This window comes from Drosophila simulans, chromosome 3R (genome assembly GCF_016746395.2).
Source record: "Drosophila simulans strain w501 chromosome 3R, Prin_Dsim_3.1, whole genome shotgun sequence".
Classification (NCBI taxonomy): Eukaryota; Metazoa; Arthropoda; class Insecta; order Diptera; family Drosophilidae; genus Drosophila; species Drosophila simulans.
In genome coordinates, this window is record NC_052523.2 from 23,272,292 (window position 1) to 23,284,949 (window position 12,658).

Here is a 12,658-nt window from a genome sequence, read left to right on the forward strand (position 1 = left end):
AAAGAAGGCTATGATTTGTACCATTAAACTATCGTATAACTATTGAACTTAAGCAAATGAAATCTCCTCGATCATAGTTAAATTTATTACAGGGAATTTTTATTATCGCTTAGAAAATCTGAGGACAGGGCACACCTGTGCGATTAGGACCTAGAAGCAAGGAATCTCTGGGTTATTCAGGATGAGGGGCACTGCAACCGCCTGCTAAACTCCAGCTCAGTAGTAGCCGAAGGTGATGTCGTGCAGCGGCTGGGCATTTCCCTGGGGCAGGGCATAGTCCCGGGCTAATTGATCGAGCAATCCGGAGCCACCGCCTCCGCCACTGCGAGCTTGTGGCCGCGGTTGTGGCTGGAAGCTCGGCTGCTGCTGGACAGGACGAGCGCTGGGTCCCTGGGATTGGCCGAAGCCCACCGGTTCCAGCAGCGGACGTCCACCGGAGGCGGGAGCCAGGAATCCCTGAGCCCGGGCACTGCTCGGAGCTGGTGAGGCGGGGGGCAGGGCGTAAACGGGTCGGGAAATCCGCACATTCGAGGGACCATCGCCGAAGCTCTGCGTCTGCGAGTAATCCGGTTCCGGGCGAGCGGGACGCTGCAGCGGTGAGTAGAGAACGTCGGTGGTGCGCTGAGCTCCAGGAACCTGAAGTCTTGGCGGTGCCGGACCCACCGATGGTTGGTGGTGCTGTTGTGGCAGATGCTGTGGCTGCGGCAGTGGTTGGGGCTGCGGCTGAGGAGCTGGGGCATACTGAACTCGACGTGGTGGCTCCTCCTCCTCCTCGTATTGCACATACTGCGGCTGGGGTTGAGGTTGTGGGCGGGGCTGAGGGCGTGGCTGGGGACGCTGAACACGCTGGAAAGAAATGATCAGTTTTACCAAATTAATTATTATTCGATTAAGTGTGTGTTGATACTTACATAGGGTTTCTGCGGGCGCTGTGGTGCCGGCTCATCTGCGTAATCCGGTTCCTCCTTGAGAGTTTCATCCACCAGTGTGGGCGGTGCCACGGTGATACCTTCTCCAGATGGCTGGAAGCCATACTTGTTGGCTCCGTACTCCACTACTCGAACTTTTCCGGTCTCGTCCACATATCCGTACTTGCCCTTTACTTCGCCGGTGGCCAGTTTGGTCTCGATTTTGAAGGATCCATCAGCTCCCTCATAGCCATAAGTGTAGGAGCCATCTTCGTTGTGCCTTATGTGGAATATTATGTGTATTTAGTGTAATTTTATGTCTAATTTGTTACCCACTTGTTGATCTGCTTGAGGATTGCCACTGGATCAGCCCGTGGCGCTTCAGCTCGAGCAGGAGCGGCATTAGCTCGCAGTCGTAGAGGAGCAGTCCTTGGTGTGTTCTCCTGGTAGTCTTGGTAGTCCTGTGACCTCACCATACCCACGCCCACTATGAGGCAGCCGACAAAGAGCACGCGATGCATCTGTAAGATAAGCCAATTCTTTTTAAGTCAATTAAATCAGTGGTGATAGGATATAAATGGGCATAAGTCTGTCTTGTCAAATGACAACCGGTTAGTTAATTGCACCCTGTCTGCCAGAAGAGTTGGGTTTCCACCTCGCCCCTGGCCATCGAAACACCTTGACAGTGCATCACAGTCTGAGTGCTGGCCAGAATGCCAGACGGCGACGATGTCTACAAAAGTCTTAAGTCAGGCTGCCTTTCACTTTTCCGCCGGCCAATGACACCCTCAATGCCAAGCAGGAACCAATACCCCGGATTCAGTTACAAACACTGAAAGAAATAACTTCGATTTCGAGTACGAAAAGAAGTACAAGCGAAATCAAAAGAATATGGGAATTTTGTGAATAAGATTCTTTTGGAATTTTAAATTTACGAAAACCTTTTCCTTTTTATTTCTGTGTAGTTGCATAAAGGCCGAGCCCAATTGAAAGCCCAATCCCAATGACACGCGATATGGCCGCTCAGCAGGATGGGCTGGACGGGATTAATTGAATGCCCAGCAATGGCGTGGAGAAATGCTACCGGGAAGAAAGATGCCAAAGAAGCTGGGGGGAATGCCAATTATCGTTGCCCAGCCATGTGACTCCCACACAGCGAACATATCGCAGCTGCAATTGGGTAATCCGGCAGCAAATGCAGGGGCGAAGAAAACCCGAAAGAGGCAGGCACGCAAATTATGCATGGGAAAATGGGAAAAGTTCCCACACTTGCCGAAATGTGTTGCAAGTATGCGGCTGCGGCAAGCAAATGCCAAAGAAATTTGCGCGAAATTACTGAATAACTGAAAGACAAGTCTGTGACTATCCATGTTTTGCAATTCGTGGGAGCTTTTCGCATAAATCACAATAATTGCAATCAAATATTTAAATCAATCCATTACATTTCAAAACATTTCTCAGTTTCTTGTGAAGAAGAGGATTCGCTAAGCTCACAGAAATGGTGAAAATGTTAGACCTAGGTTTTATGGTTTTAGCCCAACAACAGGGCCAACAAGCTTTGATGGTCAGAATCTAGCTCCGGTTTTTTGGCATTTTGAACTATGGTTTGTTTTTTCAGCCATTCCGCATGCCAAAACCTTTCACTAGCTAGGCTCCATGTGCTGCAGCCTTGGCGCGGACGGACAGGTGGACGGACAGGTAGTTAGATACAGGCACCGATACAGATACAGATACAGGCACGGCTAGAGATAGAGATACATCCAGGCCACGACATGCTCGGGGGACCCAGTGCGCCGAAAACCGAACAGAAACTGACCAAAAAGCTAAGTGCCGCGTGTGAACTGATCCAAAGTTTGCCTTTGATATTTTCACGCTGGACCGAAGGGGGGCACAACTATGTGGCAGCGGCGAGCTTGTTAGTGCAACTTGTGCTGATTGAAGTTCCTGCAACTTTTTTCTCAAGAAGCTGCGTCGTTCATAAATTATGTCAAAATCCAGTTACCAAATTGGGTGCCAAGTGGAGTGGATTGGTGGACTGGATATCGGGCACAAAGAACTGGCAAAATGTCGCTTGTAGCCAAGCTGAACAATTGCGATTGGGGCTGGGAGCAAATTAACGGTTCGCTCGATTTGCATAGCAAATTATGCGATATTTGCACAACAGTCGCCGCAATGGCGATGACGTAAGTTTACAGATCAGTACCTCCCCTTTAGTCGCAAATACACCCCTTTTGCGGCCACGCATCCAGTGATTCTGTCGAACGACCTTTGATATTTACCACCCATCGACATATATATCCGCCCACTCACATACCACTTTCATGCTGAACTGTTGAATTGTATCCGCTGATTGGCTTTGTGGGGCCAGCTATTTCGAATCGATTAAACCAAATTTGAATGCAATCGCAAAAGGCCTTCGCTGGCAACACCCAGCTGAATATCGAGTGGCGAAGACAACAAAGCACTTTCAATTTCAATTCCAATTCCAAATCCCCTAATGAACCGGGTGACTATCTTGGGCAAATCGGCCAATTCTTCGGACCGACTTCGGTGGAGATCGCGTGGAGTATTAACTTGTGACCGACGGCAACTGAGCCGCCCAGGTTGTTGTATTTCGCTTTATATACCGATCGCGGAAAACCTTTTTCCCTCTCCCATAACGGACCAAAGACCCCACATCCCGCACCACTGCACCACTGAGCCGCAGCACCACAAAACTTCACCAACGAAAGGACGGAGAGCGGTCGCCAGTGGAAATGTTTCTCTGGAGAAAAAGATATAGAGATATATAGAGAGAAAGAGAGGCTGCGGAGCTTGATCGAGCTTGAGACAGCGAATTCATCGGAGTTCTCTCTGTGCTTTGAAGAGCTTTTCCTAGCCATCGCCACAGGAATGGCCAAGAATGACCATATATATAAAATAAACGTAATTTCATATGCAATAAATTATTTTACGTCAAAAGAAATATTCCTTTTTAAAGTTTAAACTTCGCCCAACGTTAAAGAAAGAATTTCATTTTGCTTGCTTTGCCAATTTCAAGAGTTTTTCTGACCCCACAGCTCAACGAATTAGGTCACCCACTTGTTGTCGTTAAGTACCACAAAACAATTTAATAAATTTAACAAATTACTTTCGAAATCAGGGTGGTAGGTAGTCCTACCTCTAACTCCGACCTTCGGTGCGCTTGGCAACTAACCTCATTGAGATGTGGCCATCCACGATAATTAATCAAAACTGTGAGGCCCATAAATTGTTAAAATATGAAGCAAAGTTGGCAAGCTATTTTTGTGAGCTCTTTGAAACTGGTTTGCCTATAAATTGTATAAAATTATGTTTAAACAGTCATAATTGACATCCTCTATAATTCGAAAAAAAGAAATAATCTCTCTTTAAAAGAATATAATAGATACCCGAATAGTTTACAAACCAGCTAGCGAAGAAATATCTTATTTATTTCCATGTTGTTTTCGGTGGTTCAACAGTGCGTATGCTTGATGTCTGAATCACAACCAGAACCAGGCAACGTGTCACTTTCCAGAGTGTTAGCCGCACCCCACTCCTTCGCCTGCACTTTTCCGCAGCCACGCGGAATGGCCTTGCGGGAGTCATTCTGATGGAATTAATGACACACCACGGGTAGCACTCCGTTTTAGCTGAACAACCACATGAACCAGGCAGCCATGCAACCCGCAGCGGAATGGCAATAGTTCAGCTGAAAAACTGGTCGGCCACTGCACCACATTGCCGCAGATCAGGAAACCGTCAACGATTGCCTGCCCCCCAGTGGCGCCCCCCTTATGTATCTTTATGCCTCCTTCAAGTGCCGCCCATGACGCAGGGCGATTTCCAGTCTTCAAGTGCGTGCGATTGTTATTTCGCTTGTCAGTTGCTTTTTTTCTTTTTTTTTTTGTTTTTGTTGAGTATATCATTTTAAAGACTAGTTTGTGTCCGGCTTTTGTTCGTGGGCAGCGGTCTGGGGGGCAAATGGGCGTGCACCTGAACTTGCGAGCATGCGTAGACGCACTGCCACGATCAAGGTCGAAAGAGTTCGCTAAAATATATAAAAAAAATACGGTATTTATATATAACATAATTTAAGAAATGGTTTAACAATAGAACTATCTTTGTTAAGTATGTTTCCAAGAATCTTGACATTCCATTCATTTATTTCCAGCTTACAAATGTACATTTCCTCCATTGATTGCGAACTATTCAATGCAATTGAATGCAGGGCCAAAGGAGTAGAATATTTTCAATGCGACACTCGACCCACTGCAGCATCTCCGCCCACGCATTTTTGAATGGGAATCATAACAATTCCCTACCTACGGCTTTTTGCCACCTCAGAAAATGGTGCTGCAAAATAATGTGGTAAGTGCAGCAGCTGTTCGCAAGTCAGCCATGGCAAAGTAGACAGTTTTGCAGGAAATTCTTGAGTCATGCCAACGCCCCAGCCTCAGACCAGTTTCGCTGTTTTGCTCTGCGGAATTATATAAATGCTGAAAATATATACAAATAATTCAAAGCCTGTAATGTGTGCTTGTGCACTGCTTTTTAAGAGGTGCAGTCTGGACTTGATTCTTCGCTGGTGCCGCCAGCAAAACGCTTTGAATGTTTGACTTGGCCAACTGGCACAGTGGAAAGGAACTTGAATAGCGCTCACAACCAAATGTATATGACAAACTATAAATAGTGGCCTTAAAGGTAAACAGGGAATAGCTCTTAGTTGAAGTATTTAACAACTATTTTATTATCTAATACAATATAAATTGGTAATCATGCGTTTTAATAAAACGGTAAACCTTTAGAAAATTTGAGTCAAATTCAATTAAATTACCTAATTAATAGCTCATTTGGGCTAACGAACAGTTAAGTACCACGCTGATTTAAGCTCTTTGTTTGCCCATTGATCCGAGGGTGACTTCCAATTATCCAACCAGCTTTAAGCCACTTCTTCCAGTACCTGCAGTACCCACACCCAAAAGACAAAGGCAGTGGTGCCACCACCCAGCACCAAGTACATAGACCATAGACCATGCTTATGGCCAACAGCTTATGGCCAACTGGTCGGCCGTTGGTGGCAGTGCATTTGAAAGTGGTTTGGGGCCAGCACATTGCATAAGTGCACCAAATTCCAGTCAACAGCAAATCCACTTCGGTTTTCAATCTGAATTGGCCACAATGCTTGCCTTTTTTTGTTGTTGTTTTGGCTCGTTCATTCTGTGTTGACGTAATGGCCTAACGATTATTGGCCACTTGCTGGGCTCTTTGCCTTTATTTCAATCGGCTGGATTTTGCTACGATTTCTGCTGTGGGGCGGCTTAATTGAAGCGGAACCTGGTAGTTGGCTAAATTGAATGCCAAAGCAGATATTTCAAATACTTCTCAGCACTGAGAACAATTACTTAGCAGTAAATGACAGCGAAAAAGGTAGCGTAAATTGATTGAATGTTTGCTAGCTGAATTTAACACCCTAATTGCCTTTGATTTTCATAGGAATTACCAAAAACATTTAATGATTTCATAACACCTTCGTTTTCTCTGTAAACGCTTCAGGTCTCGAAACTCGATTTATTACACACATTCAAGAACATATATAAACAGGTACAGTAATAGATATGTGTGGGTTGTGCGGAGTGACTGATTTATTTGGCAGTAACAAGTTGACATTGTCCTCGGACACTTCAGTCCCTGACTCTCTGGCCCAACGCAGAGGGTATCCCCCCATCCAAAGGACATCCTTTCTACTTCCGGCCCGTATAGTCGATGCTATAGGAACCGGTGTAGAGGTTGAGGTTTCGCAGGGAGGGATGATGTTGCTCCGGCAACCCCCTGTATGGCTGTTGCTGCTGCGGATTATAGTAGTTCTGGGCCGGCGGCTGGTAGTAACGGGGCTGCGGAGCCGGGGGATTGTAGTACTGGGGTGTGGGATTGTAGTACGGCGTTTGGGGGGCGGGCTGCCGAGGGGGCGGGGCGTACGCCTGCTGCTGGCCGCGGCCGAAATCGCTTAGACTGAATTTACTGGCCGGTGAAAGGGGGCGATTGAACTTCTGGTCCTTGTAGTACACCGAGGGGTCCTCGCGATACTGGCCATCGTCCAGTTCGTTGGGTCCCAATGGATAGGGATTGCTGTTGGTCAGCGTAGGTGGTGGCACATTGATGTGGCTGCCAGCGGGCTCAAAGCCACGCTTACTGGCTCCATACTCTATTTCCCGGACTTTTCCCTGGTCATCCACATAGCCGTATTTTCCGTAGACCTCACCATTTGCGTACTTGGTTTCGATCTTGAAGCTCTTATCGGCCGCTTCGTATCCATATGTGTAGGATCCGTCGTCGTTGTGCTTGTCGATCTGCTTGAGAATGGGCACCGGTGTGGTGTAGTCCTGGTGTTGCGCATACGCACTGTGGGCCGCCAGAAGCAGAAGCCCCAAGCTCAAGGTCTGCAAATTGAAAAACAAAGAGTTCAGTGAAAGAGTGACTCAAATCGTTTGTATCATTAAATCACCATTTCGGTCACACCCATCTGTAAAGACAGCAATTACACATGAACTTTTATTGCCTTACTTTGGGCTAAATACCTTAATTAGCTGCTCTGATTATCAGTGCACAAACATTCACTCAAGGACATGGCTGAGTAATAAACCAGCAATTAAGTTACTCTTTATCATAGACACTGATCTGAACAAACCGGTTGGCTAAATTGCATTCTAAAAATTCACTGCGCAAATTCTGAAAACACTTTTTTGCATACCGATATGAATATCGAGCTTTTGGGGATGTAACACTATAAGCACCCTGGCTGCATCTTACCAATTTCAACATGTTGCCAAGCTTAGAACCAATTGTCAATGTCGAACCGTTTTCACCAATCTCCCAAAGTAGTAATGCACTGCGAAAATGGAAAATGTGCTCTGCACTTGCACTCGAGACTCTGCGAATCGAAACGACAAACTCAAAAGAAAATCAGGGCGTGCAACGCTTTTTATACCGCAGTCAACATTTCGCAAAAGCGGGCCAAGAGGGGAAAAAACCATGGCAGAAACTAAAGCTTCAAGCCGAAGTCTCTGGATCTGGCGATCAGCTGCGATCAGAAAACGAAAACGAATACGTTAACCGAGGCCCGAGCTCCCGATCCGATCCGAGAACCGATTCGACTTGGCTTGGAATGCAGCATAGAAATCGAAAGCGGTCGGCGGCCAGCTGGACGTAAGTACACGAGCGGTATGCCCACTCACTCACCTCTACAGGTAATTCACTTACCAGCAGCGGGCCGACGCGCAGCAATTTTCAATCAGGTTGTTAACGTCGTCTACTCGAATTCTTGGCCAGCAATTTATGCTTCCAGACCGCAACACTCACGCATACGCAATGAGATCTGAGCAGCAACAGTGATGCGAACTAGGTACACTTGGCACTTGTTCCATATTCTACTCATATGGGTACACTCTAGTTTGAGATACAAAGATACAAAGTGCGATGTAAGATAGTTTTTAAGTGCCATCTAAAAAGGTTTACAATTCATGCCGATTTATTAAGTGTTACTTGTCTTTAAAAACAATTTATAGATGCCATTAAAAAAGTACCTTTGGCATCACTGAAATCTACAATCCAGAAAAGAATAAAATGCCAGTACTGCGAGGTGCGGAAGTGTTGCACTTGCTAAGCATTCCAATTATGCAAGTCAATTCCCCCCCACCTGCTAATCGATTGCAAATACCTGGCCAAACACCTTGCTCCCAGTGAAGTGCACTGGCCAATAGCAATCTGCAACCACAACATGCAATTTGACAGCGGATTTAGCCATTTCTCTTAGCCTGTCAAAACTCACACTTGATGCTGGCAAAAGAAAGCAATACGAAAACTTATATGCTGGTATACTGACCTAGTCAATGCTTTGGCTAAGAAAACTGGTTGCTGAAATTACGTCATAGGCAGCAAAAAAAATGTGATGATTTGGCTAGATCTCTGGATATTTCTAGAATTTAAATCAATTTATAGAATTTATTTCACAAACAACCAGTTACGTAGGATCCAATTGATATAAAATAAATAGCCAAAGTCCCAAAACCACATTCAAAACAAACACAGTTGTCAACCTACATTATAATACTGAATTTATTCCATTTATTTCGGGGGATTTGCGTTCATCCAGCTAAAAGCACATTCTACACTGTGAAAAATACGGCAAGTACCTTATTAAAAAGCAATTCATGAAATAAATTCTGCCTGTCCCATAACAGATTCACAGATTTTCAGGTCTCACTGCGGCAAAGAATTAAAATGCATGCGTATTTAAAATAAGCATATTCCCATGATACATAATTCATAATTCGTTGTTTTCTGTGTAGGTACTTATGTGAAAACCACAAGTTCGTTAACCCAAGAACCGCAGACCTTGGTCATGGTTGCATGCAGATAAATACATTCGCTTGGCTTCTTTTCCTCACTTGAGTATGCATCTATGCAAAGGTAGTTTGCTAGTATTGTCATCTATAATTAACTGGAATATATTTGCTTAAGAGAGATCTACTAAACCACATAAATCCGTCAGCATTACAGTCGTCACATCTTAATGATCTTGTATAACCAGTTCGGCTCCAGCGAAAGTGAGATAATTGCCGCCTAGAATATATGGCTAAGTATATAGAAATACGTATTAAGACAGTATTTTAGAACTGCTGAATCTTACAACTGGAAGTGGAGTCGCCGGCGAGGCAAAGGCTAAGTAATATTATAAAAATTAATGCATTTACGGGCTAGGGTAGCGCATCAGATGACTCGAATGATTTAGGCACCCTGTACGACCACAACAAGTCTAATGCGGCCAAACTCGTTTACTTACTAATTGTACCGAAAACAGAGTAGGAATAAATAAACTAAATATATATAAAACGGCAAAACAAAGAAATGATTTTAAAAGTTATACATTCGAGCGGTTCATTTCGAATAAAATTACCGGAGGCCAGACAGAATCGTCATTTCAATCAGAGCATTCAAAGAAAACGGTTCTAGTCATCACATTTTGGAATCAAATCATCAAGATGATTATCAAAGTTGCCAAGTTCCTAAGCATTGTAGCCGTACTCCTTTCAGCAGTTGAAGGAGCTAGATATCTGGCAGAGAAACGTAATTAACATTCATTACAACATATTAAGTTAATAATATTCTTAAATGATTACTTTCAGCCGACTTTCTAGTCCCCTGCATCGTGGGGGATCCCAACTTCAATGTCTGTCTGACCAAAAATTTCCAGAGTTTCTTCCGTCAGTGGAAGGACGGAATTCCCGGCTACAATGCCGTGGGATCCTTTGATCCTCTTTACATCAAGAGGGTGAAATTTACGCAGGATGCCAGTAGGTCTATAGCTATCAATGCCGATCTGAAGGAAGTCTATGTAGCAGGTGCTGGTCAAGCATTAGTCATGGAATCCAGGTAAGCTATTCAAATATTCTGACAAAATCAAGTTTGACCATAAAAAATTATCAGCTGGGATCCCAATCACTATGTGGCCAAGACATTGATCTCCGTGCCCAAGCTGCGTTTCAATTTCGATTACAAAGTCAAAGGACACGTGGTAGCGCTGAATCTCAATGGTCATGGCAAAGGGTACTTCGAAGCTGGTAAGATACAATCTACAATTTATGCGAATTACTATCTTAAAGCCGGTTTTATTCAGAAAATGCTCTGATATTGTTGGAATTGGCTGTCAAACCGCTGGCCACCTCAGATGGTTATTTCGCTGATGTGCAAAGTGTAAAGGTAAATTTCCGCGAGATCAAGCAATTCCGCATCAAGCTGGAAAATCTCTTTGGCGGCAACAAGGATCTGGAGGACACTGCGCACACTTTGTTCAACGAGAACTGGCGCGATTTCTATGAAGTACTGCGTCCCGCGGTGGAGCAAACAGTTGGCGGAGTGCTCCTGGATCGGTTCAAGAAGACCTTTGTCTATGTACCAGCTACCTATTTGATTAAAGACTTTCACTAAATGCTAAACTAGCATATAATCGGGTACTTTCATGCTATTTTAATGGGTTTTCGTACTCCGTCGTTAAGTATTAAATAGGTAGTAAAAATGTGTTTGAGCTTATAAAATATGTATGCTTGATTGTTTTTTGGTGACACTGTATTAGAATTATATTACAAATTATTTTCATATCTTTGCATTTAAAGTATTTCTATTATATTAGCATCTCTAGATACTTTTCTCACTGTATACTCGCTATTAAGTCAGGAAATAGGTGAATTAAAATGATATTATATTAAGCAACATGAGTTGCTCTTGGCCCCGGCATCGTTAGGTTGCTGTAAGTCGTTACCATATATGAGAACCCGAATCTCGGATCTTGGCGGTTGAGAATAAAACGCCGGATCACAGCAAGTAGCCGGCTAGTCGGTTTCAAAGCGTGACACTGTTTGATGTGACTGAGCAGCGGCTGCCTAGGCCGCAGATACATACATCTACAGATACTATTCGCTGAGCTACTTAGATACTTAACTACTTAATTAATAAACACCTGCTAGTACGGCACCATGAGCAGCACGCGCTACGGCCGCACTTTGCTCGGCATTTGGAGTGGATTATTGGCCATTTCGTGCCTGAATGAAATCGCCATGGATAGGTCGATGGTTTCAGCCGTTGCCTACTATTCTGAAAAGCGTAAGTGGATGTCCTTAGAGTCGCAGTTCCTTTCAATGTTAGCCAATCGTGTCGCCCAGCTGCCTTTCTGCCATCTTGTCGGATCTACGAACCGGGCTTCACTAAGTGCTCTACGAATAGCATTCAGAAGCTTCTCGATCAGTTGAACATTGGAATACCTGAGGTGGTCGAGCGGTTTGGTCCCTTTGATCCCATGAGAGTAAGAGATATAGTCTTCAAGCAGGATAACAACGAGGTGGCCACCATCAGAGCCAATCTGACTGACCTGGTGGTCAAGGGTTTCGCCAACACAAAGGTCAAGGAGAGTCGGTAAGTACGAAGAATATGAAATTCATATATACTGCTGCTGTTCGAGTTAATAAAGCTCTGCAACTTCACGGAACAGATATCTTAATAGATTTAAACCCTAACCAAATATCTTTTTTCGACCACCAGTGTCAGCAAGAAAGATTTCAGCTGGCAGACCAAAATATATCTTCCGAAAATGAGATTGGATGGAAGGTATGAAATGGCCGGGCGAATACTCCTTATTCCGCTGAGTGGCTCTGGAAAAATATTTATTGAGATTGGTAATTAGATTTCTTTCGATATTTAAATCCGGGTATGGGAGCAAATGGGCAGCTAACACGTTTAAATATCCGCAGATGATCTGGACATTTTGCTACTAACAAAAATACGTCTGTATGAAAAGGGTGGCTTCACCTTCGACAACGTGACCTCTGTGCAGGTTCAATTGAATCTGACCAAAGTGCGCACTTATCTGGACAATCTATTCAATGGACGCAGCAAGGAGGTGGAGCGCAGTACGAATGAGTTTTTCAATGAGAACTGGCGCGATTTCTACGAGGCACTGAAGCCACTCATCGTTGAGACGGTGGAAAATATCCTTTATGACGTAATGTCTACGGTTTTCCATTTAATACCAGCCAACTTTTTCGTTGAGGACATACCAACGCCCCAGCAACTTTATGGTCCAAAGGAGACACTTGGTAGAAAAGAATAGTTGAGTGATATCAATTATTGTTAACTTGTAGTACGCCATCCCATCCCATAAATTCTTTCAAAATGTGTAATAAAAATCATAAACGAAT

General features: G+C 44.4%; 4 protein-coding genes across 4 annotated transcripts; 2 read left to right on the plus strand and 2 right to left on the minus strand.

Moving 5' to 3' along the window:
• Nucleotides 1-77: 77 nt before the first annotated feature.
• On the minus strand, nucleotides 78-3,513 carry LOC27206673 (tyrosine-protein phosphatase non-receptor type 23). The gene is made up of 4 exons (XM_039295820.1): nucleotides 3,223-3,513; nucleotides 1,245-1,429; nucleotides 912-1,188; nucleotides 78-846 (listed from the first exon to the last, which is right to left on the minus strand). Exons 1-4 carry the CDS (start codon nucleotides 3,229-3,231, stop codon nucleotides 217-219), a joined length of 1,101 nt encoding a protein of 366 aa, XP_039151754.1. The 5' UTR covers nucleotides 3,232-3,513; the 3' UTR covers nucleotides 78-216.
• A 2,930-nt stretch (nucleotides 3,514-6,443) lies between these two features.
• On the minus strand, nucleotides 6,444-7,879 carry LOC6729819 (extensin-2). The gene is made up of 2 exons (XM_002105086.4): nucleotides 7,719-7,879; nucleotides 6,444-7,348 (listed from the first exon to the last, which is right to left on the minus strand). Exons 1-2 carry the CDS (start codon nucleotides 7,728-7,730, stop codon nucleotides 6,653-6,655), a joined length of 708 nt encoding a protein of 235 aa, XP_002105122.1. The 5' UTR covers nucleotides 7,731-7,879; the 3' UTR covers nucleotides 6,444-6,652.
• Nucleotides 7,880-9,869: 1,990 nt separating this feature from the next.
• Nucleotides 9,870-10,921, plus strand: LOC6729820 (circadian clock-controlled protein daywake). Its single transcript, XM_016177646.3, has 4 exons — nucleotides 9,870-10,034; nucleotides 10,094-10,340; nucleotides 10,395-10,528; nucleotides 10,585-10,921. The coding sequence occupies exons 1-4, from the start codon at nucleotides 9,950-9,952 to the stop codon at nucleotides 10,893-10,895; spliced, it is 777 nt and encodes a 258-aa protein (XP_016036522.1). The 5' UTR covers nucleotides 9,870-9,949; the 3' UTR covers nucleotides 10,896-10,921.
• Nucleotides 10,922-11,285: 364 nt separating this feature from the next.
• Nucleotides 11,286-12,657, plus strand: LOC6729821 (protein takeout). Its single transcript, XM_002105088.4, has 4 exons — nucleotides 11,286-11,567; nucleotides 11,627-11,876; nucleotides 12,003-12,136; nucleotides 12,212-12,657. The coding sequence occupies exons 1-4, from the start codon at nucleotides 11,441-11,443 to the stop codon at nucleotides 12,568-12,570; spliced, it is 870 nt and encodes a 289-aa protein (XP_002105124.1). The 5' UTR covers nucleotides 11,286-11,440; the 3' UTR covers nucleotides 12,571-12,657.
• The last annotated feature ends 1 nt before the right edge of the window (nucleotide 12,658 follows it).